Source organism: Lepus europaeus, chromosome 12 (genome assembly GCF_033115175.1).
Source record: "Lepus europaeus isolate LE1 chromosome 12, mLepTim1.pri, whole genome shotgun sequence".
Lineage (NCBI taxonomy): Eukaryota > Metazoa > Chordata > Mammalia > Lagomorpha > Leporidae > Lepus > Lepus europaeus.
In genome coordinates, this window is record NC_084838.1 from 55,492,378 (window position 1) to 55,520,240 (window position 27,863).

A 27,863-nucleotide genomic window follows, 5' to 3' on the forward strand; every position below is an offset into this window, starting at 1 on the left:
TCTCTCCTGATCTCACATATCAGATCCACCAAATGTGGTCTCTTCGCCCCGCTATTAAAAACAATTCCCAGGGCCGGTACCGTGGCTCACTTGGTTAATCCTCCGCCTGCGGCGCTGGCATCCCATATGAGCGCCGGGTTCTAGACCTGGTTGCTCCTCTTCCAGTCCAGCTCTCTGCTGTGGCCTAGGAAGGCAGTGGAGGATGGCCCAAGTGCTTGGGCCCCTGCACCTGCATGGGAGACCAGGAGGAGGCACCTGGCTCCTGGCTTCAGATCGGCACAGCACCGGCTGTAGTGGCCATTTGGGGTGTGAACCAACCGAAGGAAGACCTTTCTCTCTGTCTGTCTCTCTCTCTCACTGTCTATAACTCTACCTGTCAAATAAAAAATAAATAAATAAAAATAAAAATAATAAAAAACCAATTCCCACATGAAGCTATCCTTTGTAAGTTGACTCAGAGCTCAAATCATCCTGTACCATACATGTGTGCATGCACACACACATTTGTGAACAGTCAAATGGCACTGTTTTTACATATACATGTTAGGTCTACATCAGATTGCTTTGTTGTTATTGTGCTGTGTGTGTGCATCTACTCATTCATTCACAAAACACATTCTGTAAGCAAGTTTTGGTGGGAATGTTAGCCAGTATTTGCCCCAGACTAGCTAACTTCCTAAAGACAAACTTAAATGCTGTGGTGGGACTCGACTTTTAGAAATGCAGTTGCTGACAGGAGTCACTGTGTACTTACACCCCATGTGGGATCTGTCCCTAATGTGTCGTCTAAAGCCAAGTGATGCTATGACTGGTACTGAAACAGTATTTTTATACTTTGCGTTTCTGTGTGGGCGCAGACTGATGAGGTCTTTGCTAATTATATACTGAAGTGATCTTCTGTATATAAAGAGAATTGGAAATGAAAAAAAAAAAAAAACAACCTGGTGTTAAAATGGAAATGGCATAGAAAATTAATTAATTTGAAAAAAAAATTATGTAGGATCTCTGTCTTTAATGTGCTGTACATTGCTATTTAATGCTATAATTAGTAATCCAATGGTAGTTTTTTCACTTTATGTTGCTATATGGGCAAAATGTTGAAATCTTTACCTAATATATACTAAACTGATCTTCTGTATACAAAGAGAATTGAAAATGAATCTTTACCTGAATGGAAGGGGAAAGGGAGCGGGAAAGGGGAGGGTTGCGGGCGGGAGGGAAGTTATGGGAGGGGGGAAGCCATTGTAACCCATAAGCTATACTTTGGAAATTTATATTCATTAAATAAAAGTTTAATAAAAAAAATATTAAAATTAAGCAAAAAAAAAAAAAAAGAAAGAAATGCAGTTGCTGTCAGTGACACGACTACTTGGCAGCTCATAATGCCAAAACATCAACAGTGAATGTCACTTTGCTTTAACTCTTGAGCCTTTACGCCTAAACAGCTAACATGGACAGGACTGAAAATTGTCACTGGTGGTATATAGGTCCATGGTGAATTGATCTCATTTCAGAAACTATTTATACTGAAAATTCTCCCCCACCACTTCTAAAACTTTTATCCCGTTATTTTTGTACATTTCCATAAATGGTACAATACGTCATGAAAGGATACTATCTGGAAAAAGTTGCAGATTTTTTTTCTAGACCTTGAGACAATATCCTATCTGCTCAATGCAAGTTTAGAATAAAACATGAAAAGATGATTCTTGAATTTTTCAAGGGTCCCATTTAGATAAGCCCTCTCACCCTCATCTGGTGTAGTGTATTTAGGTTGGCCTCTTCCCATCAGATTCTTGGGAAGAATAATCAGGTGATTCCTTGTTGAGCAGACACACAAAGGAACCAGCCACTTTGGTATGAATCCTAACTCCTTCACTTACTAGCTGTGTGACCTTGAGCAAATTGAGTTTTGAAGAATGCAGCTTTCTCTTTTGTAAGATAGGGTAGATGATAGTATCTATTCCTTAGGGTGGTGGCACGTATTCAATGGAATTCTGTTTATAGAGTATCTACAACAATGTCTGCTACATTTACGTTCTTTGTAGGCATTTGCCATTTAAATGCCTTTCATCTGTTATTGTTTTCTTGCAGCCATAAAATTTTACATAGCATTCAGTAGGTCAGTAGTAAGTCACTGAATTATCTCTTCTATATTTTCTCTTAAAAAAGAAGCCTATTTGCCATGTGCCAATTTTGGGGGTGCTGGTGTACATATCTGTTATATAATGTGGAAACTAATTTTCTAGTTTCTAGCTAGCTTCTAGTTGAGCAAAAATTATCTTGGAGCTGTATAATTGTCATTCCTGTTTTTATGAAGTTCTCCTGACCTTTGTACAATGAGAAGGAAACCATGTGACATCATACTTCATTTCCCTCCAAAATGTTGTATTTCATCTGGGATCAGTAGCTTCAAGATGTTTGGCAGACTAAAACAGAAAAAAATTCCTCTTCCTAACATATGGAAATCTAGAAAAGCAATGAATGTATTATTTTTTAATCCTACTGAAACATCCTTAGGCCACCATTTGAATACTTGGGGGTTAGAAGGTAATGATATACCCAACCTCCCCTATATCATCAGATCTTTTCACTGCAGCATTTGCTATTTAATTGAAGGTGTATACCTGACTACTTGTGAAATATAATCTAAATCTTATACCCCTTCATTAAAATCTTTTCATGGATTTTAAACTCATTTATATAGTCCTGCATACACAGTTTATTATTTTAATAGAAGTATTGGTAAGGGAATTTACATATAAATCAGATAAAATGATGAAATATAGAGGATTATGTGAACATTCTACTTAAAATCAAGCCTTTAAATTCTTTATAATTTGGGGGTGATCATATCCATTGTGGTAAGGATTCAGTAAAATGCTGGACAATTCTGTCATATAAAATATGTAATCATAAAATAGTTTTTAAATTACTTCCACATTGGAAGCATTAATTTCCTTTCTTTCAGTTTTTTCCATTAATTTCACTGTGTTTTCAAATTCTGTTGCCTTCTTCATCTTTTCTCTTATGCCTTGCCTTTTGTTCTTTCCTTGGATGGCTGGAGTTTTAATTTTTTTATTTTATTATTTCTCCTCACCTCCCCTAGGACACTTTCCTTGCATCTTTTTCTAATATTATTTGATGCCTCATGCACCAGAGTGTAAAAACTTGGCTGTGCTGACCGAGTGGCTGGATCAGCTTCTGCCTGGCAGAAGTCACTGAATCCAGCCAGGCCTCAAGATGGGATCCAGGAGTACATCCAAGTTGTTCTCTAGCCAACACGCAGCATCCGTTATTTGCACCAGTGTTTCCCATCTCCCTTTCCAAGACAGGACCACCATTTTCTCTTTTGTATGCTGAGGATTCTCCTTATGGCTCTTTTACGTGATGCAAATCCCCCTACTTTACAGAAGCAAAGAAGGAATTCTGGCAGTGGAGACCACCTGCATTTTCCCTTCATAGGGTTTCTCCCTGCAGAGATACTGAAGACAAAATAGTTTAACCTGTGGAGTAAGAAGACTAAAATGGTTAGAGTCATAGACAACAGTACCCAAGGCAACAAGGCTGAAAAAGATGAACAGAGCACTTTAGAGATTTAATTCAATCCCGCAGCTTTTGTTGAACACCTACCGAGTGCTGGGATTGACAAAATGAGTACTATGATTCCTTGCCCTAAAGATTAGAAAACAAATAGGTTAAGGCACATGTATGAGTACAAGTATATGCTTGAACAGACACAGAGGAGGGACAGAACTTACTCTAGGAATGAGGGCACTCGGGAATGTTTCTGGAAGAGAGAACCTCTAAACTGGGTTCTGGAGAAGTAAATAAATTAGGAAACATACAAAATTGCATCACAAAAAGTTTTGCGAATTTAGAGGTATTGAATTTTCATTTTGAGTTTTGAAAAGATCATCCTGATAACAGTATGAAAGATGGGTGAAAGGTACTGAAAATGGACAGATGCTATGAAAAATTAAAAAAATGAAAGTTCAAATAAGACTACTACAGTATCTATGTGAGCCAACAGACTAAGTAGGGGCAGTGGGAATGGAGCACAATATACAGAATTGAGGATATTTAGGGTTACATTTAATAGATTTGTGAAGGGTTGAATTGTGGGTGTGGCTTATGAAAGCATCATCATTACCATAGCCTACCCTCCCGAAGATGCCAAAGTTTGGCAACTTTGGATCTTAGTCACATTTAATACCAGATCTGAGAACAACATCTTTGGTATTTTGATTAGGATCAAACTGAATGTATAAATAGCTTTGGGTGGCATGAACATCTTTATGATATTAATTCTTTCAATTCATAAACATGGAAGATTTTTTTCTTTTGTGTGTACGTGTCTTCTATTTCTTTCCTTAAAGTTTTATAATTTTTATTGTAGAGATCTTTTACATCCTTGGTTAAATTTATCCGAAGGCATTTAAATTTTTTGTACCTATTGTGAATAGGACTGATCTTACAAGTTCTTTCTCAGCCATGGCATTGTTTGTGTATACAAATGCTGCTGATTTTTGTGTGTTGATTTTATATCCTACAACTTTGCCAAACTCTCTTATGAGTTCCAATAATCTCTTAGTGTGCAGTCTTTTGGTTTTCCTATGTATAGGATCATATCACCTACAATAAGGGATAATTTGACAGGAAATTTGCTATTAGTAGAACTCAATAAGGTTTTCTGAATTAAGAAATACATTCCAAATGTTGCAGAAATGTTCTCAAACATTCTATGTTCTTGGCTATTCAAACCATACTTTTACTTTTTTTAACAATATTACTTTCTCCCTTGAAACTCCAGCTGAAAAAGAGACCATAGGAAATGTTGAGTATTTAGCTAGAGTTCTGAGTTGATGCACATGAAAGCAAGGATGATGATAACAGCAGGGGAAACTTACATATTGAATACTTACTGGGTGCCAGACTCTATGTAAGCATTTTACATAGATTGACTCAATTATTTGTCATTATCAATCCTATTATGAATGCTTAGAATAACTATTTTATATGTAAGGATATTGAAGGTTAGAGTAGTTACATAATTTGCTCAATAACACTTGGGAGTAACTGATGCAAATTCAGTTTTGAACTCACTCTCTTAACCACTGGACAATTTCCCTAAACAGCTGGAGTCTCTCTTGAGATCTCCTTTTGGAAACCAAAACTTAAAGATACTTATATTATCCTTTCCCCTAAGTTGTGCATCTTTGAAATAATATCAAGTCTCCATGTACTTACTGATAAATTACAAAAGAATATTGACATTAATAGATCCCGTTTGGTGTGTCATAATTTATTTTTGCCATTATTCTTTTACCTATTTCTTCTCCAATATAAACTGTGTAAAGAAATTTTAGAACAAAGTTCTAATCCTGATATATCCCTTAATTGTGATTATGTTGGTCTAGATAATTCATTGCTCACTGGATTTTGATGCAATCATAGAATGATGGTTCCCACATATATGAGTTCTTCCAAAGTTTCAGGTATCAAAGTTCCTTCCAACACCATTTTACAGATGAGAAAACTAAGGCTTTGGACAGCTGAGTATCTTATTACAAAGACACACACCAAGTAAAAAGTAAAGTAGACCAGAATCCACATCTATGGACTCCAAAACCTAGGCTGTGCTACAAGATCTCCTTGTTCTGAATCATAGTGATAAGCCCCCTGGATACCAAGTCCACTGATATTGTGAAGATCAGAATAATGCTATCCACAGGAGCTTCTGATTAATTGGAGGAAAACCAGGTGATGCTTTAAAGTCATATTGCTGCCATATATTTGGTAACTATTTCATGTCAGTTACATGTTAAATACCTGTAATCCTCATCCCACATCCTTCAAGGCAACTATTATTGTTCCCATTTACTTAAGTGTGGGAACTGAGTATCAAAGAGATTAATTAACTTTCCTGAGGTTGCATCACTAATAAGAGGCAGACCCCATGGTCAAGTCAAGATTTGCAAAGCACCAAACTGTACGTGTAACCATCATACTATATCGTCACTTGCTTTTCTCCTTGACTTTGGGGAGAAGAAAAAAGAAACACTCTAAATATCAGTGTTTAAGATGTTATTGATTTTTTTAAAGTTCATTTTAATTGAAAGGCAGAGTTACAGAGAGAGAGAGAGAGAGAGAGAGAGAGAGATCTTCCATCCACTGGTTCACTCCCTAGTGGCCACAATGGCCAAGGGTGGGCCAGGCAGAAGCCAGGAACCAGGGACTTCTTCTAGGTCTATCACGTGGGTGCAGGAGCCCAAGCATTTGTGCCATCTTCCCACTGCTTTCATAGACACATTAGCAGGCAGCTGGATTGGAAATGGAGCAGCGGGGCTGAAACCAGTGCCCATATGGGATGCTGGCATTGCAGGTGGCAGCTTTACCTGCTATGCTCCAACTCCAGTCCCAAGGTTTCTAATTACAGAATTTAAAAGATGCTTTTAAAGACAGGAAATTTTTTGACACATAGTAATTATGCATATTTCTGGGGTAGTATGGCATGAACAAATCAGGTTAACTGACATATGTAGTACCCCATACATAATCATTTCTTTGTGTTGGGAATAGTCAAAATTCTCTCTATTAGGTACTTTGAAACTTTCAGTTAATAGTTGTCAACCACAGTTTTACTACGATATTATAGGACATTAGAAACTATTTCTTCTATCCAACTGTACCCCTGTGCCCATTAACCATCCACTTTCCACTTCTCCCTCCCAAACTTTGCTAACCATTATTCTACTCTCTACTTCTTCAAGATCAAATTCTGAACGTCCACATGTAAGTGAGAACATGAAATATTTGTATTCTTTGTACAGGTAGGAAATCTTTTTAACCAGTTTTGGGTTGGATCTGCTCTCTTAGGTTTCTCACCACCTTTCTTTTAAAATCCTGTCCAGAAGCCTGCTATTCCATCCTATACTCTCTCCTTCCCCAAACAACCTCAAAAGTAAAGCAGCAGAAAAGCATATTAAGGTCCTGTTTTTCCAGTTTGATCATCCAGATCATGTAAAATATGGTGAAATATGCCTTGAGTCAGCCCCTCACAGGACAGAAATCAGTAACCACTGATATTGCTAAGCAACACCACAGAGGAGCGAGGCTGCAAATTAGGTGACAAATTCATAAGTCACAATATCTGGGGACTCACTTGGACATTTTATTATGAGCCATCTGGATGATCCACAATAATGACCACACATTATTGTTCACTGTTCAAGGATGATAATTCCCACATAATTATATTGGCAATTCCTTCTCTGATCCTAACTTTCCTTCCAGAACCTTTCACCATATTTTACATAATTCAGATATTTCCCTGTAATTGGGAACAGTTATACTTAATAGACAACTTCCATTCCTCCTCTAAATAAAAATGAAAACAAACTCCCCTACCCCTAAAAAAATTAATCTCTTGGCTTGTATAATGGCAGAGTTGGCTGGGCAGGAATATGCACAAAGAGGGGATTTTTCATGGGACCATCACAATCCATTGTTTGATATTATCTACACCATGCTGGACTCAGAGGACACTGAAGTGATGAGTCTGATTCTAAACCAGATATGAGCAGACCATGGTGCTTCCACCATATTAGTGACGTAAGCTTCAAGAGAGACAAAGGAGTGGGCCAGAGTCCTTGACATTCTGAAGAAGGGCAAGGACTCCTTTCAGTACCATTAGCCTGGTTGGTCCCATTCATTCATTTTAGACTAATATTTATAAGAAAATTGGACTAAGCAATCCAATTTTAAAACAAAGTGTACAAGTTGATGAGCCAAATATATCCCACTATTGTTGTTATTTTTAATTTGGAATTAGTTGGCAACACTTAAGAATTGAATTTCAGCTACAAATCCAGATTTGTGGCTACCAATAAACAATCAGAAAATCTGTCAACATCGTGCCTGCCTGCATTCCCTCATGGAGGGAACACCGAAACCGAGTGGCTGCTACCCCTTTATCAGCACACACTGTCTAATTTTCCGTAATCCTCATCACTTCCTATTGTTTTTCCCAGCTTACTTCACACTTCCATGTCTGACCTCTGTAGTTCACTGTGCATTGTCAGAATACCTACTATGCTCCAGAACTGGGCTGGATGCCAGACATCTTTATAACTCTTGGTTTGGCAAAAAATGTGTCATCAGTATTTCTTGGATGCGGGAGCCTCAGAATAGTGTCACTAGCTATACATAAACAGCAAGGAAGGACATTGTAGACTGAGGAGACAAAAATGGTAGCAATAACAGGCCGCTGTGTCTGGGTTTGCAGTAAACTTGAAAGGGAGAATGAGGATTTCATGAAGGGAATGGATTCAGAGAGTATGAAAGTCAGATAGTAACTTTCTAAGAGGTAGTTTATGTGTGTGTACATAAATCCTACTTGAAATTCAATAGCTGATAGAGTATTACTTAGTCCATTTTGTGATGCTATAATAGAATACTAAGACTGGTAATTTATAAAGGACAGCAATTTATTTCTCACAATTCCTGAGACTAGGAAGTCCAAGATCAAGGGACCAGTATGTTTGGTATCTGCTAAGAACTTGGTTTCCAATTTCAAGATGGCATCTTGAATGCCACATCTTCCATAGGGGAAGAATGTTGTCGCTCCCACTGCAGAAGAGTACAAGAGAGGGTTCCCTCCTATAAGCCCCTTTGATTGTGTCAATGGTCCATTCATAAAGCCAAGCCTTCATGACTGAAACATCTCACAGTAGATCCCACCTCCCAACACCCTTCTACTGGGAACTGAGTTGCCAACTCACAAATTTGGAACTCACTGGATCCATAGCAATTAACTGCAAATTCAGTCCTTTATTTTCATTTGCAAAGTTCTTGCCTTGTTTTCGAAAACCTAAAAAGTTTTAATCTCATAGAAGAGAAAGAAGCCCTCATTAGCATAGATTTAGAAGATCTGGATTGAAAAGAATTCCATAGGCAAAAATCATCTCTGTTAACACCTCGTGTATGACATATATACATACCACATGTTGAGTACAGCTGTCCCCAGGCAAACGTGTACACATTTAAGATCCTGATAGGGAAATTTAACATGCAAACATCAATCCCTCACAGAATGTTAAGCAGAGCTTCTGCAATGAGTCAGTACTTTGAAAGCTTTTTTGAGTGAGATTTAGAATTTGAAGGTTAAAATATTCCTTTCCTTCTGACTTGAGGAAGAAGTGAAGATTCGTGGTTGTTTCCTCATTTAACCTCTATCTCTTAAGACTGTTTTTCTTTTAAGTTATAATAAGTTACTTGCATTGGCGTGAATATTTGATATGAGAGAATAATGACCCAAGAAAGCCTTTTACTGCAAAGCTATTAATTTTGGTAATCCATGCAGCCTTTCCTGAGATGAAATTAAATGAAAAGCTTAAAGTTGGGCTGTATTTGGAGACATCTTTTAGCTCAGAATTCATGTTTATTTTGAAAAATATTTTCCTATAAGGAGGCAAGAAAAAAAGATAATGATGCTATTTTAATCCAGATGCCCTGCAAGAAACATAAAACATGTATAGATCTACAAATTAAGTATAGAGTTTAAGGGAGTGGTATGGAAAATTACAAATACTCAACCCTCATATTATCCATTTATAAATTTCAAAATAATAATAAAAATAAACTCACAGATTACTTAAATAAATAATACCTTACCTTTGGGCTAAAATGTTAACAATGCAAAACATGATCAAGAAAGCCTTTACCAGACTAAAAGTTTTCCTTTTGATATCTTTGTCTTTGAAGAGAGACATGTAGAGGGTTTTGTTGACTTGACCATGTCAAGCATAAATTGATACCCAGCTACAAAGACAGAATTTGAATAGGATCTCTCTTATGCTGTGTTGAGTTAGATGTTTATGGTGGAGTTTTGGCAGATGATGAAGAGGGGTACCAATTAATAAAGATGTCTGTACCATCCTAATGAAAAGTACTTTATAGATGTGTCTTATCTGATAGTCCCTCCTGAGCACAGGTATTGCTCTTATCCTCATATTATAGAAGGAGATACTAAAACTCAGAGAGGGTCACCCAGCTCATACACAGTTGAGTGAAGTTTTGGTTTAGCTGTCTGTTCTTTGTTACTCAGAAGCACTTAATCCAGATGGTGATGTTATGATATCAACAACAGAGAAGCCCCTGATATCAGTGCCAGCCTTCCTGACTTCAGAAAATCCAGGGAAGTGCAATGAACCAAAGCATCCTGAGCTCAATGTCATCTGGAAGCCATGCATTTGTATACTTTATTTAAGAAATGTTAGGAGAGCATGTGATATGAGGAAATCACAGCTCTAAGTTCTGCCAGTAATCCAAAGATGAAGAGTATTCTATCACCAGCAGATAGGCAGCCTGGTCAGAGACATAGGCTACAAATATTAGAAGGGATGGCAATCTAGATTCCATGCTGGAATGCTGTTAAGAGGTGAATTAAAGGTTCACTTTTCACACCCTTCTCTCATGGTTCTTCAGTGTTTTCATTGCCTATACATATGAGTGAAAGAGCAGGATTGATGAAGCATGTTTTTTTTTTTCATTTATTAAACTTTTATTTAATGAATATAAATTTCCAAAGTACAGCTTATGGGTTACAATGGCTCCCCCCCCCCATAACTTCCCTCCCACCCGCATGTTTTTAAAATGCTAGCCTCAGAGTAAGGCAGAATATCTTTTTGACAGATGCTGTTTAAAACCTCTATGCGTAGGGTTTAAATTAACAAGTGTGTATTAAATAGCAAGTTCTCTATATGCCCTGCTCCATATCTCATGGGTTTTCCTTTACTCTTCTTTGTGATGCTTGTAATAATGATAATTTCTTATTGTTGATTCCTTAGTATGTATCATTATCTCACTTACCCTTCATTAATGCCTTGTAGGTACACACAATTAACCTGTCCTTTCACAGATGAGAATACATGGCTCACAGAGGTAAAGCAACTTGCTCAAAGTCACACAGTTAATAAGTGGCAAATCATGAGCCAAAATCTATGCCCCGACTTCAAAGCCCATATACTTAACTTTCATTCATTACTGAAAATAATCTTTCTGTACGTAGGATACAACCCAATATTCACAGACACTTTCTTTATAGGTATTACAAAACTTTACCAAGAAACTAGTGTCTGTGTTGAGGAAGCCTTAATTTTTAGGTATCCACATACATTAAAACAATACCAAAAATAAAACTGTCTCTGAAAAAAAAAATTAATTATTTTCCCCACCAGCTAATGCTTTAATAATAAATATTTATTTTCATTGATTTCTCTACTTCTATTTTTCATTCTAATAAAATGAAATCAGCACAGATGCTTCAATTGGCTTTCTGTTTTAAACATCAGAAATTTCAGGCCTCAGATATGCTGTTTCCACCTCAGGGATTTATGGGCAAAGGGTTGAGAATGTCAACAACTTAAAAAGTAAAGCTGAGAAAAGCAATCTTGGAAAGAGAAGTGTTTCAAGACAGAGAGAAATTAGGAGCTCAAACACTAGTTCTTATTCACAGATTCTTTGAGATGAAAGACAAGATCTTTACCGTACTTTTGTCAGTTCTGAAGTATGGATAAGAACTCAGAGATATCCTAAAACCAGGTAATAAGATTACTAGAAGAAAGAGAACAGAGAAATGATGAAAGGTTCAATGCCCCTAGAAATCTAAGGGCTTCGGTGCTGTGGTCACCATGTTAGGAGAGATTCATGACTGGATTACAGGTTCATCTCAAACACCACCACTGGGTTCTCCAATTTGTTTTTAGTCTATGTGGCTTCATTAGAGAAATTTTATATATACAGAAGAGGCACCAGGTGGTGCCCAGAATGTTATTCATTTCCGAGTGATGCATCCCTCTTCCAACTCTGGCTGCCTCTTGCTCAGGTGACAGAATAAATGGACACTGCTAGATGGTATTAAATACCACCTCTAGAACTCCCTCCTATCCCAAAGAAACACAGCTTGGATTAGGCTCAGTGTGAATCCTAATCCAATTATGTTAAAGGTGCTTTGGTTATTCATTATGGTTGAGGGTGCTGATTGGAAACTATGTTCCCTGCAGGTGAGTTTTCACTTATACTTCCAAGGCCTTCTCAGCCAATCTGGCCTTTGCCATAAGCTATCAACATATAGTGAGTAAGGTCACTTTCCATCAGACAACCATGGGCTGTGGACACCAGCCAGGTGTGTGATGAGCTCTGGCTTAAGCATGCATGTTGTGTTTGTCCTAGCTGCATGTCACCTTCCTGTCCCTGAGAGCCTAATTCAGGGAAGAGGGCTGCCTGGCTCTTGGAAATGCTGCTCCACTTCCCTTGGGATGTTGCTGTTGAGGTCATGTCTCACCATCCCATCACTGTCCATGTTAAAGACCATACTCTAACAGGCTGGTTTCCTTCCCCATCCTTTTCTGCCTTTTCTTTAGTAAGCTGCAAGTATGGTTCTTTTGCTTGGACAAACATTGTTTCCTTCTGCCCCTTCCTCACTGTGTTTCAAGTAGCCACATATCTACTGTCATTCAACTCTAATGCAATTATTGTTAGCCTCATTTTTGGTTTGCTCTGTCCAGTTCTTATCCCTCTATCTCATTTACCACTCAAGGAAATAATCTAGACATTGCAACAGTGGCAAGAATGTGTGAGTTTTGTGACACATGAATATATCCAATTCTATGTAAAAATAAAGTGAAAATTACACCATATGATTGTATTTATTTATACCTGGTTTTGCAAGAGATGAGGTTAAGAATACTATCATCTGCCACAAGCAGATGATTGATAGTTTGGGATTAATACATGAAACAGGTGTGTACATATAGAGAACTTTGCATCTAAAAAGACAAGTCCATAAAAGTGCAATTATGTGTCTTCACCATGTAGAATATGGTTTATAGTCAACCTTGCAAACATAGAGCCATTCATGTTTTGTTTCCTAATAAACAGAGAATGCCAACTATTTATCCCACTGCTTAACCTTAGGGATGGAAAAAAAGCTACAAAAACTTTGTTGGTGGATACAATTCATCAACTTTTTGCAAGACTACACACAAACATACATACATGTATATGCAAATATGCATATTATGTATGAAGTCAATGTGAACATGTGTTCAATATTTATGAAAGTATTTAGATCATTTAAGAATTTCAAACTTATACAATGTCATATATATAATAGACTCCTACTCTTAAAATACCAGAAAAAATATGTTACACTGAAAGCAATCCCAAGAAGTTATAAAAAAATTTATAATTATTTATACAAAATTCAATTTCTTACTGAGGCACTTGCCTTTTTTGTAACATAGCTAACAAAAGCCTTGATAACCAGGTTTTTTAGAAACATAACAATGAGATGATTTTTCTCCCCAAGGCATAATTTTGTATTGGTGCATTAAAATAGCTTTAGGAAAAAATCTAGACATGTAGAAGAAGAATGTATAGAGAATGTATAATATAAACATAAAATTCAAGAATATTTAATATTGCATGTTAAGCTGGATTCTTCATCTTGCACACAAACACATCAATTATAAGCTGATTCATATGTAGATTCCCAGAAGCTACCCAAGTTAATGGGTCATGGAAATATTCTGCAGAATCACAGGAATATCTCTTGAGTCTAATTAATTTCTTGAAGTTTATTGGAAGTGTTGCTATGACCAAGGAAAATATTTTTAACCTGCTCACAATGTTGCTTAAAACAATCTGGAATTTTCAGATGAACAAGAATGAAAGTGTCTATTTTAAAACTGAAAAAAACAGAAATGGTGCATCCCACCTCCTCTCTTCCCCGACCCCAGCTGCCACTCCCACCAGCTGACTCAGAACAGCTCATTTTATACCAGCAGTATCTGGTTTCTCTTACAACACAGTCCCTTGGTGATCTGCACTCAGAGGAGGAGCTGTCCATCTTCTTCCTACCCCTGCTGTTTAATTCCTTGATCTAAGAACTGTGACTACGTTGTCACATGTTTGAACTTGGTGGTCTTCCCTGAAAATATGCCTCCATCTTGCTCCCAGAGCACTCTACATCATTGACAGCTCTTCTTAACATGCTGCACACATGGTTTCCAGTGGTTTTTGTCTCAAATATAAGATAAGCGAAAAGGAAGTTTTGAATCTGATTTTTCATTTTGGATTTTCCCAGGTAGCCTTTTTTTATGCTCTATGAAGGGATTCTGCTGGAGAAAAGCTGTGAAATGAACTTTTGGGACTGCTCTTCCATGGCAAAGAACCCCATGTTTGCAAGCTTCCATGGTCATGGACACTGTTCTTGCTCACTCCCACTCTCTAGGAATGGCATGTCTACAAAAATGATATGGCTAGGCTGGACCTGGGGTGAAGTTCACCTAGCCAAATAGTCTGTCTCATCAGATGTTAAAATAACTGTCCTATTCTGCAATGCAGGGCATATCCTACCCCCAGCAGAATAATATATTTTAAGTGATTTCTGAAAATGGGCTGTGAAAGCTGTCTGCCACATGGCCCATGTTTGCACATCTCCATATAGTTAGGATTGCAAAATTTGACAGTATAACTCTGAATCTGATTAATTAAGAATGTGTAAAAACAAAGTTCTTGCATTATAGCTCGTTCCTTATCTTTGTGTCTTTTACTGTGATGTTGTAGAACTTGGATCATATGGAAAACTAAAATATTATGACACAATGACTGAAGAAGGTAAGAATGATTTTAGAATTGTATGCATTGGCTTTTTTTCATTTATAGTGTCTGTTGCTTGCCCATTTTTTTAAATCTTCTTTCTCCTTGCATGACTTCAGTGACATCGTGTGATTTGTTGTTTTTTTCTGCATTTTCGTCTAGATTTTGCTATTGTGTTTATTTGGAATTGGACATGCAATCCCACGGGTAATCATGTGATTCCATTCAAACAATCCAAACCACCTCAGTTGTGCAACAACTCAGAGAAATGGTGTCAGCAATGTAAACACAAATGATCCACTGCTTCAGCATTTTTTCCTCTACCTGCTCACAACATACAGAAACATCCATCCAACTCTCTTCTGATAGGTCCTTATTTCAGAGGGAAATATATATTCTGATGATTCTCTGATTTATGCAAAAGAATGAGATATATGAAGTAAATCTTACACCCAAAACAAGACTGCCTTTGATGCACAGGGCTGTAGGTTCATGTCCTCGGGCTCAGACTTAGTATTATTCTGAACCTGGGGCCACCATTTCTGCCAATAGAATTGTCTGCATTGGGGTTCCCACTCTCAACCATTTTTACTGACTGGAGATTTATTTTTAAAAGGATTAATGAATCCCAGGCACTATCCCAGAGCACAGCCTTGACACAGGCAGAATCACACTTCTAAATTATGTTCGCCATGGAACAGCAACTTAAAATTCTTTTAAAGGGAGTAGTCTGAATGCCCTATCTTGTGTTTTACCCCACACATGCCTCCATCTTTTAAATAATACATAATAGTTGTAAATTATGAAAGCATTTTGGGGTTTTTCATGATTTTTACAATGATAGTGACAAGAAATCAAAAGGTACCCTAGTAGGGGAATTAACTAATTTTGTCCTTCAACATGGGAGAAAAACTTGCAAATGTGTTGCATATCTTGCTTTCAGTTTCCAGTATTCCTAAATTGCTTTACCTTGACAACAATCTCTCAGTTGCTTTGCATGCAGGAAGTGGATCCCCTCACAGTCCTGGGTAAGAGGAAGCCCTTTCTCAGCCCCTGCCTACTTCAGAGTCTGCAAAACACCTGGGCCCTTCTCTGTGGCTATCTCTGGGCTTTAACTTAATCACTGCTATGTCTTCTAAAGCATCAAACCACTAATAGGATCTCAGCCTGGGCCCTGACAGCAATGTGAGAGAAAGCATACCTTTGGGCATCAAGAGGACCCAAGGCAAAATGCTACCCTGGGGAATAAGTATCCCACTACCCAGGGATAGAAGGCCCAATCCACAGTTAAAGGAAGGCTCCTGTCCCAGCTGTTCTTTTACTACTGGTTTGGACAGGTGGGTTTAATAGCTTCTACCTGACCTGTCACAATCTTTCACTTTCTCTCCTTACTCTATCCTATCCCTTGCCTTCCACTCTTAACTTCTCATTGCCCTTTTTGTCTCCCTCTCACCTCAGCTATCTCCCTTTCTCCCTTTCCTTCCTATTTTCACACCCATATGAGAAAATGTTGCTGTCCATGTGCTCCCTTTCTCTTGCCTCCCCACACCAGACAATTCAAGATCACACAAAGAAGCTGAACTGTTACTCCCAATCTGAAATTTCCCTTGATAACCACTGGGCTTTCAAAGCAGGAAAGCACAGTCAAAATAATGCCTGGCATGGGAAGAATGGATGACCCTTATCAAGACTGTCAAATGGTATCTGGGTCACCTTTAACATTCTTTATCCTTCCTTCAGTCTCCTGTGTCCTCATGCAAATCCCTTTTGTGTCCCATTCTTCGATGAAAATTCATCTCCTTTATGATGATAGATAATAGTAGCTAAGGCAGAATTTCAAAAGTGTGTTCTGTGAAATATTAGTTTCCTGTCATGTCACTAGGTATTTTTTAACAAACAGAAAAAAAAAATAAGAAGGGAAAGAAAGAAAGGAAGGAAGGAAGGAAGGAAGGAAGGAAGGAAGGAAGGAAGGAAGGAAGGAAGGAAGGAAAGGGAGGGAGATTCTTGATTCCACAGTTAAATAAGAGGAAGATATTCTGAATTAACTTAAATAGGCTTATCATGTGACATCCTAGAACCTTCAACATACAATTATGCTCTGCATCAAATTGTAAATCAAATAAAGAAGGAAGAAGGATGCAGTATTTCCTGGACTTCCTTGATCAAGGAGCCCTTTCTTACATGAAGCCTTTTGAGGAAACATTGTGCAAATGTTGGTTAGGGTTAATCTTTCACCTGAAAGAGGAGACTCTGAGAAACTAAAAATTCTTCTAAACACATAGCAATACCTCTTGGGTATAGTTTGGAAAACGGTTTCCTCACTTGGCTACTTTGGGGTACATCCTTTGGCAGCTGCCTCCGTGACAAGCCAGATTTCGCTTAAATCTAATTCTGAGATTCCATCACAATGACTCAAAGCCAGCTCAGTAATCTCAAACTCAGCAACAACCATACATGACTTCTTCAAATTCTCAAGGGCCTCTCCTCTCCCACTGAAAAATAATAGTAACTGTGATTTCTGTTACTTCCACGCTGTACAAGTTCAGGAATTATAATAAGATGAAGACATTTTGGCAATAACTGAGAGCCAGCTGGCCTTTGGAAAATACTCTCTTCCATTTAAGCATCTTCACAGTTTTAGGCATTTGTGACTAGCCCCTGAGCAGGCCTTTATTATGAATGTCCTTGTAACTAGTCATTATTTACAACTGTTTCCAGGGAATTCTCTAGACATTGTGTGAGATCAGCTGCTCCAATGAAGCCTTTTGTCTCCCATGCCCTATAAGTGGATGTATCACCTAGGCCACCCTATATGCAAAGAGGAATTCAGTGATAGTTTCTAAATGTAGAGAATTGTCCTGCACATATTCAGTTCATTAATTTTAAGCACTTATTGTATGTGAGTTATTCTGATACGTACTTTGGAAAAACAAAATTAAAGGGTGGGCAATTTGCTTCCATAGAACTTTTAAAACAGAGAGAAAACTAACATAGCAATAACTGAAGCACCAGGAAGAAAGTGGTAAGTACCATAAGGATTCAGAAGATGACAGACTACAAAGGAGGAGAGATTTCTTTCAAAAGTGGGGGAAGGAAGTTTGTGGAGAAGGTAGTCTTTGAACTTGGCCCAAAAGAATCAGTAAACATGGATAAATCAGGCAAGGAACAGGGTAAAGACTGACCCATCAGCTGGGAGAAACATAAAAAGATGGGAGCACACCTATAATGGATGAGAACCCCACCTACCAAGTGCAGTGCTATGAGCTTTACTCTATCCTACAATATATCATCCAATCCTCATAATGATCACACAAGGTAGATTTTACTAAAGATGAGAAAACCAAGGCTCAAAAATTTACTCAGATGAGGAAACTAAGACTCAGAGAAGCTAAGGAATTTTCTCTGGGATTCAGAAGTAGCAAGTCGTGAGGTAGGCTCCAAAGCCAGACCATTGTCACATCACCCTGCCCTTCTAGAGTCACTGCAGTAGCTGTCCAAGGTGTTATGAGGATCAGGGGTAGCCTAAATTAGACACAGTACAGGAAGTAAGAAGACTAAGAACGAAAGCATCATGAGATGAACAGTAATGAGCTGCTGAGTAAAACATCTTCCCCTACTTGAACGTTTTACCCATAAAAAATTTTATTTTAATAAAACAGTGTACTTACTCTCAAACACTGGACAGAATCATGGTATTTGTAAAGTTTGTCCTTGCCCTCAGAGCCCTATCCCTTTCTCCCTCATCACTCAGGCATCCTAGAACTTAAACTGAAGCAGATCTCTGGGTCACATTCAATCCCCTTTCCCACCTCATGCCAGTGAGAATTTTATTCATTTATCCATTCATTTATTCTCTAATATGTTTATTCCTCAATACCCAGTGTGAATCAGGCACTAGACTGGGGACAGAGCCCATGGAAATTAAGGACAATCCTTCTAAGGATCTCATGACCTACTGGGAGACACAGGTAGAGAGATGAAGGGTATAATAGGTTACCCCTAAGGTATTGAGGGGGCCCAGAGGAAGACATCTCACCTTTTCCTGGGAAATAAGGGCAGGCAAAATCTATAATGCACACAGCATGGCACTCAGCAGGCAAAGTCTCCACTGCCTCATTCCTGCATCCCAAGATGACAGACTGCCCCACCAACTCCCTGTGTTGGTATGTTCACTTAATAACTGATACCTGCTCTGTACAAGACATTCTGTTTGGCATTAAAGATTAGTGAGCATCACTTCTCCAAGGGACTATATTTTCTTCTATAATAAAATGTTCCTGGGGACTAAAATGAATGACTCATGTGACCTTTTAGTGACCTTAGTTCCCCACACATGGCAATCATTCCCTTATCTCCTTGTTGAGTGATACTGTGTATTCTTGGTTAGAAGAGCAATCTCCAATATGTACTTGAAGTTAATAACACACAGCTTATGTTCTTATCTGAAGATACCCAAATTTCATATAATTTTCATACTAGAAAATTCTCAATAAATTTAACTTGGCTTCTTTCCTAAAATAACTCTAAAAGAAAATATAGAAAGTTCAAAATCAAACAATTTTATGTGATGAAACATGAATTAAAGAAGAGGCACTTCTGTTCTTTGGAGACTTGTGGGTAGGTAGGAAGGTAGGTAGGTAGGTAGACAGGTAGATATCCTGATGAATATCTTGCAAGGAAGTGATGTATGATAGAAAGCTGTCCGCATTTTATTGACACAAATTCAGAGATGCTTAACAGAAATCATTTCTAGAGAATTAATTGTTGTATTCTTTAAATATTCAACATTTATTCATTTGTATAAGCAAAAAAAAGTAGAAAAGTTTTGATATCAGAGGCAAAAATTATAAACAGCTTTTCCTTAATTAAATTAAGCCTACTGTTTCATGGCAACCAATAGTCCCCTTATCAAGCTGGAAAACTAATAATGTCTTCCATGAATCATGGGGGTCCTAAGTTAGGCATGTGGATATGTTTTGAAAACCCTCATTATTTCAAAGAAACAAAAGCACCTTAAGGTCACATAGTCTGGCCAGTTATTTGGTGTACTTCATTGCAGTGAAATGGTTTGGTTCCTTTTCAAAGAGGAATTGGCTTTGGGGATACCACTGAGAAGCATTCTCCATTGCCTAAAATACATCCTCTAAAAATGTACTTCTAAGTCGTTGGTGTTATCTGTAGCATTCACATTACATTTTCATCCTTGCTTTAATGGATGAGACTATGTTATATTCACTGATTTATAGATTTACAAATTCCTTGATGTATAGATTCAGCTATCTATAGCAGAAAATCCAGATTAATGATGGCTTACATTGAGACAGAAGTTAATTTTTCTCTCAAAGAGAAGAAATACAACGGCAGGCAGTATGTGGAATATCTAGAAGCTCCACAATAATCTAAGACTCAAGATCTTTCTGTGCTTCTGCTACCCAAAATGGAATATGATTTTCAACCATGAAAGTACCTCATAGTCCTAGATGGTTGCTGCTAGAGCTCTAGCCATCACATCTGTATTCCAGGAAAAAGGAAAAGCCAAAGTTATTTTCTCCAGATGTTTTGTCTTCCTTTTTGGAGCCCTTCCTAGAGACCTTCTGAGTAAAATTTGCCCAAAATTCAGTTATTTAACTATACCTAATTTCAGGGCAGCTTAGAAATGTAGCTTATTAAGCTGGGTAAATTACTATGCCAAATAATTTAGGTGATATGTCATTAGGAAATGAAAAGAAAATCAGTATTGAATGAGCAACCTGCAGTTTCTCCACAACAGAGCAATAAGAATTTCATATAACTCTATCTTGATGGGGAAAGGCTGACAGTAAATCAAGCCACATGAGAAAGTTTGAGAATTCAGTTTGAGATGCCTATGAAACATACTAACGGTGACATTGAGGAAGTAGTGTACATAAATGGGAGTCTAGAGCATGGGAGAAAGTTAAACAGGGCTATCAATGTAAGCTTGGAGGGGGAGTCATAAAATAAATGTGTTAATTTAAACTATAGAACTGGATGACAACACCTTGCTAACTGGTAGAGAAAAGAAAACCAAGAATTGAGCCCCCAGGGAACTCCAAAGCTTAGAGTCTGTGAAGAGCTCAAGAAAGGAGACTGGGTAGATAATGCTGTCCCAAAAGCCAAATGAAGAACATATTCCACAGAAAGTCAGTGAAAACATGAGAGCATCATTGAATTAAACAATGCGATCAAAGAATTGTTAAAATAGAAAGATTTTTTTTAAAAGAGTGAGGAACAGAAATCAAGATTCTTCAAGATCTATAAAGTAGTGCAGTTACTGCTAATGACAAGGTCCACAGACTAACCACAGGAGTGGTAGATAAAATGAGCTAGAGGAAAGGGTATCAGGTGAGTAGGTTAAGGCTTGAAGGTGCCAAATGTTGTGGGATTCACCTGAGTAAAATTGCAGTGGATAGTGACAATGCTAATGTTACAAAGAGAAATAATGAGCCAGGCTCAAAATCAGTTGGGGAATGATGGTAGAGTAATTGGCTTATGTTTCCAAGGAGAAAGGAGTAGTGGTCTAGAAATAGGGAGGGAGGGGGATGGAGTATAGGGCATTTGGAAAAGGAAGCAAATGCCACTTTTCAGAGTTACAGGAGAAACTAGGCCTTCTGGAAACAGTCAAGTTTCAGTTGGAAAAAGAAGGCAAAGAGAATATTCAGAGCTTAAGGATATATGAGATTTACTGATTGTGGGAGTGGGAGATTGAGTCAATTCAGGACTGTATAGAGCCATCTGCAGGTGAGGGTCTATATGGTGATGGATAACCTGGCATCTCTGCTGAAGTGGACAAGGAGGCAAGGACATAGCATGTAGCTCAAGAAAAATCTAACAATGTCTTACGTGTTCTTATTGCCTCTATCATGGAACTGGTCCTATGGGCAATTTGCAGTGGTAAATCAGGTTGAGACTTAAGCTACCACCAAGTTTATAGTAGGTAGGTTCCTGGGCCACAGCATGTTAAACAAAATACTTATGTATTATTTGAGCCAGTTCATAACCAAACTCTTTATTACTGTGGCTAAATATAGCAAATAGAATATTAGATAGTTCTTATGAAATAAAGCTTTGAAACAATGAAAAATATATTCCCTTTTTGTCACAAATCCAAACTTTAACCAAAGTAGAAATTTTAAATTATAAATTAATTTTTAACTTTTCTCTTTATTATGAAAACATTACACATGCACAGAAGTAGAAAGTAGACAATACATAAAATGAGTCTCTCCCTTCTACACAAGACACTATTCATTCCCTAGAGGAATTAATCCATTTTTTCACATATTCCCTTTTTCCATACACTGTTCTAATGTGGCTCTTACTTATTAATTATATTTAGTGATCTTTCCAAATCAGCACATTTAGAGTATCCCCACTCTTTTTAACAACTGCATGGATTGCCACTGAATGGCTGCTCCATGGTGGGTTCAATCACTCCCCTGTTGATGAACATTTAGTAGTTTCCATTTTAGCTTATTTATCTAGTTATTACAGCAAGACTATGTGAGCATCCCTTTTGTCCGCACAGTAACTCTCCTGAGTAGAAAATATATACACATAAGGTGAAATACCAGATCAAAGAGTACGCATTTCAGATTGTAGAAGATATCGCCAAAAAAAAAAAAAAAAAAAAAAAAGATATCGCCAAAATGCATTCCAAAAAGGATTACACCAATTTACACTCACACTAAGAGTGAATGAGAGAGTTTCAAACAGAAAATTCAAATCCTTTGAAGAGATCCAAACTGATTTCATTACAAAGCAGTTAAGCTTTTGTAATGTGACTACCTTCTAATTGACTTGTTTTAGAAACCACAGTTTTTACCAAAGTTGAGTTAAAGCTGTAGTATAGTTATGATGGAAGTATTTTTCCTCTTTAAATTAAGTGAGAAGGCTGTTCCTCCTACACAGAATATCCAATTTCCATCGCAGCATGTGCCCTTTCTACCTCAAGACTGCTGATAACTCTGCAGAAAGTCTGAGAAGCACACTGTAAGTTACCTTTCTAGTTTCCAATTACCAATGCAGGGAGCTCCTATTGTGCAGAGACACCATTTCCAATACCATGTTATGTTTCATTCATTCCAGGTTTATGATTTAACCCATTTGGTCCAACCTTCCATAACCAGAGGATTTTTCTGGGCCCTTAAACAGATGCTCTCTGTTAGGCTTGGCTTTATCCGAAGAATAATTGCATTGACCTCACCAATTATTGACCATATTACTTCTTCAGAGATGTATTCTTACAAGCATATCCCTGGGACTGGATTCAGGAAGACAGCAACCTAGTTAGTATGCACAATTAGACTAATCAGCTACTAACTGGCATCAGGTCTGCCAGACCAAATCAGCTGTGTGGGTAAATCCAGTCTTCCTGAAAACCAAGACTAAGGAATTCTTCTAACGAGAATACATCCAGCTTCTCAAACTTCATTGCATCCTATCATCATATCTAAACTGTCAACAGTAAAAGGCAAAAGATTGGACTTGGCAAGTACAGGCAGATTATGCCATGTTGCATATGTAGAAGATGTTAAATGGCAGCAGAAGGCAAATTGTGGATGCTTCTTTTTGTCTGTTTCTGGCATCCCTAGAGCTGAAAATGTTAAGCTGCCTTCATCAGCCAAACTTGAACATTGTTATTATAAATTAATAATGCAATTCCCACACACACACACAAAGCTTTCTCTTAAAATAAAGTGGGACTCTATTACACCAGGAGGCTGGCATGTTCAATTAAGCATGGTAAGTTTTTCTTTTGATTAAATTTGAAATGAATCAAATCATCTCATTTTAGTCACAGGCCTCTAAGCCTTGAATTAAGTACTCTCAGCATGTGACACCACTTATGTGGCAAACCCATGCTCCAAGTGAGATTTACAGGTACCAGATTACAATGTAAAGTTTAGGATTAAAATAGAAAGTAGGAGCTGAAGTGCCAATTCATAGATACATAAAATGGAGGTGACAGGAGATGATATATCTGCACAGAATAGTGGCTACTACCTTTTAATGTTAACCAAATCTAAAATCTTTCACTTTGCCTCAAAATAAATAACTGGGTAATATGTAGACTCTTTATAATAAAGAGCTGTTTGTTAGGCTCTGATTTTTGTATTTAGGTTAGAGTAGTTAATCTACACATATTATTGAGTACCTACTATTTTCTAGGTGCTGTGAACAAATCAAAACTGTCCCCAGATGAACAGACTAATATCACAACTCATTTCAGACAGATATGCCCAAAGACTGGGCTTTGACAAACTGACTCGAAGGAGATCTAGGAGGTTGGGTAAAATGTTGGCAACATTTAGGATATAAAGGCATGCCTTGTTAATAAAGTGATTCTTTATTCACTTATTTTTTATATCTCTACAAAGTTCAAGAGATAAGTACAAAAGGAAGATATTTAAAACTTCTGTCTCATACGCCCTCTCTGAGTCAGAACTCCAAACCTGAGAGTCAGTCAACCCTCTTTGAAAATTTCCTTGTGTGAGCCATTTGTATCAGTGCGTATGAGACAGAAATGTTTAGAAAATTAATCTCCTAAAATAATAAAGCAGGTTGCCTACAATGATTTTTTTAAAAGATCAGCTCTCAAGCAATGTCAAACTTGGCCAATGGCAGTAAGTTGACCCATTTCCTTTGAATTCTACAATCTGATACCTGCTATGAGTTTTTTGGTTTACAAAATTCCATTTTGCCTGAGCTTGATTAGATTAAGTTAAAAAAAAAAAGAAGAAAAGAGGGGAGGCAAGTGTCAAAATGGATAAACATTATCTATAAATGCTATTAAATGCTATTAGACTTTGGAACATAATCACAGCATTAACCAAGCGAAGTCTGACAAATTTTCCACAACATGCTTCTGGACTTTCCTCTTTTCTCAATACCCAAAATACTCAGGATAGAATCTCCCATGGTAAATAATCCAAATTACTGCACGCGCACACACACACACACATACACACACACATCTCCTTCACTGTTGCTTGTGTTAATGTTGCTGTGTTTACAAACATTTATTGATGCCATCAAAGACAGTAAGTACGGGGGGACAGAAGAAAGACAGTACTCTCGTCCTTGATGTCCTCAAGGACTAGTTGGAGATGAGGTCAATAAAACAGCTCTGATGCTCCATGCCAACTGTTATGATAGGATAGAAATCCGGGTGCCTTGATAGAGGCACATGAAATTGAAGAAAATCTTCTTGAAGGATTAGATGCCTAAAGAAGAGTCTTATAAAGAAATCAGACAAGCAGATGAGAAGCGTGGAGCATTCCAAGCTATGTGAAGAGTCCATAGGGGGATGCATGAAATGCCATTGAAAACTGGAAGGCCAATTAAGATACTGTAGCCAACATCCATGCTGGAAATGCTGGGCTAAAAGAGTTCAGAGGCAGAGACAAAAGGACTTGGCAACCAACTGTCTTCTGGGGTGAGAGAGATCTCTAGGATGTTTGGGAAAACTGGAAGTGTGAAAACCACCAACAGAAAATAAAAGAGCAGATTCCTAGAAAGGAAGATTATGTGTGAAATCTGGGGCATGTTGAGTTTGACTGTCAGAAGAACTTCCAAGTGAGGTGGTCAGAAATCTGTTAAATCAAAGGACCTGGTACAGGAATCACTGACATTCAGACAGTGGTAAATTGGGTCATTTGATGAGAATGTAAGCCTTGGGAAAGAGACAGCCAAGAGGGAACCCTGAAGAATATTGACATTGAAGGGGAGCTTTTAGGAGTCCTTGAAATCAAAGGGAATTTTGAGGAGAGAGGTGAGGAATGCCAGATTCTGGGTCCAGGATTAAGATGTGAACAAAGGAGCTGTAAGGGCAGACAGGCATCAGCACAGAGATCTTCTACAAGGCTTGGCAGTGCCAGGAAGATGAGTGGTGGCTGCCACTTGAAGTCACAAGAAAGTTTCTTAAATTCAGAGACTTGACTAATGATCCTATTTTGAGGAGAAATGGGAAGACTAAAGATGAAAGATGGCTGATTGGGCAAAGACTGTGGGAAAACAAGAAATTCAAAACATAAAGAAAAAACAATATATATTTTTCAATGCCAATTTTTGAAAAATACTGGAAATATTTAAAAATGTTTACAAAATATTTACAAAAACATGCTCATGTTTCCAATAATAAGGTAAGCCTACCAGCAGATATTTAGGTAGATTCATTCTTTACAGGCAGCCCCAGTGTTCAGTCTTGCAGAATATTATTGATGAAAGCCTTAATAAGGGGGGCTGGTGCCGTGGCTCACTTGGTTAATCCTCTGCCTGCGGCTCTGGCATCCCATATGGGCACCGGTTCTAGTCTCTGTTGCTCCTCTTCCAGTCCAGCTCTCTGCTGTGGCCCGGGAAGGCAGTGTGGGATGGCCCAAGTGCTAGGGCCCCTACACCCGTGTGGGAGACCAGGAAGAAGCACCCAGCTCCTGGTTTCTGATCGGCGTAGTTCCGGCCGGAGCGGCCATTTAGGGGGTAAACCAACGAAGGGAAGATCTTTCTGTCTCTCTCACTGTCTAACTCTATCTGTCAAATAATAAAAAAAAAAAAAAGAAAGTCTTAATGAGGAGATCTTGCTGCTTCATCTCATTGTGTGATGGGTTTGGCCAACATTTGAGATTCAACTATGTATACATTCTCATTAATATCAGAAACTTTTCCTATGATTATATCTATAAGTACAATGTAATGATAATTAAATTAAGTTTAGCATCTCTGTTATGTGGCTCATTCATATTTACTAAAGACACTTTACAAAATACTTTATTATAATAGTAGTTTCATCTCCATTACTATCCTTGTAGTATAATAAATGGTTTACAAGATACTTCACAAAAGTATAAAAAAATAATTTAGTGAATTTCAAGAAAAGATTTAAAGAGAAATAAACTTCTACATTCTTGGTGTTTTAATATAAAAGTATTACTTTTAATATTTTGCTTTAATAATAAAAATTAAGCCAGCTCCTATATATAAGATGAATAAACTGCTCTGCAAAAAATGTATAGAATGGAAGAAGACCTATTCATTCCAGCTGCTGGGTAGCATCCTGTGCTGAGGAAAAAGTAGGCTTGTGGACAGCAAGTTAAAATAAAAGCTGTAACCAGGGTTTGATCAAAGTACCATGAGAGTCTGCTTTCTCATTTGAGAAGGAAGGGTGTGGTTATCAGTATAGAAACCATCAGGTAAGGTGCTGACAAATGAGAATAATAAGGAGGAGGCAAGGTCCAGCTTTCATTGCCTGCTCATTCTGAGGCTCACTGGACCTCCTCTTCTATTTATTAAAGACTCTTTCCCACACCTACCCTGTTAGCCTGGGACATGCACAAAAGGGAGACAACTGATGTGCCCTCTGGCATCCACTTGAAGAATGTAAATAACTAGTGTACCCCATCTTAACCTATTTACTTCTAGAAAGTTCCTAGACCTTCAATCCAACTAGGACCATGGGCTTGGGAGGTCATAAAAGGATTTACTTTGCATCACTGGCCAACAGAAAGCATATTAAATAAAGTTAACATGATTTACTTGTCTAGAAATCATGAACACAAGAATTAGCACCCATTAGGTACTGAAGATAGTGTGGTGAACAAAACTGAAGGAAATCACTGCCCTCAGGAAGTTTGTCTGCTAGTAGAAAGCAACAGATAATTATAATAATGATATAGTATATGAGTATATATACTTATATAAGTATATAAGTAACTTCTTCTGAGAAAGTGAGCTTCTGGGTTGGGAGAGGTGCAGGTGTGGTGGCATAGCAGGTTAAGCTGCTGCCTGCATCCCCACCACCCAATATGCGCACCGTTTTGGGACCCAGCTGTTCCACTTCCAATCCAACTCCCTACTAATGCACCTGGGAAAAGCAGTGGAGGATGATCGAAGTGCTTGGACCCTGCATGCATGTGGGAGACCAGAAGAAGCTCCAGCCTCCTGGCTTTGGTCTGGCACAGCCCCAACCACTGCAACCATTTGAGGAGTAAACCAGCAGATAGAAGATCTCGCTCTCTTTTTTTCTGTCCTTCCCTCTCTCTCTGTAACTCTTTCAAATAAATAATAAATTTTGTTTTTTAAAGGATGCATTTATTTATTTGAAAGTCAGAGTTACAGAAAAAGGAGAGACAAAGGGGGAGAGTGAGAGCTGGTTCATTCCCCAAATGGCCACCAAGGGCCAGGGT

At 37.9% G+C, this 27,863-nt stretch overlaps 1 protein-coding gene across 2 annotated transcripts in view; it reads left to right on the forward strand.

The window, feature by feature from the left end:
• Positions 1-27,863, forward strand: part of SLC24A2 (solute carrier family 24 member 2) — a 257,950-nt gene that overhangs the window by 165,154 nt on the left and 64,933 nt on the right. The window contains exon 4 of one of the 2 annotated variants that reach the window (XM_062207033.1): positions 14,632-14,682. The exons of the other annotated variant lie outside the window; for it this stretch is intronic. Coding sequence (XP_062063017.1) covers positions 14,632-14,682 — 51 coding nt within the window. The remainder of the gene's footprint in view (positions 1-14,631; positions 14,683-27,863) is intronic. 2 annotated transcript variants of the gene reach the window in all.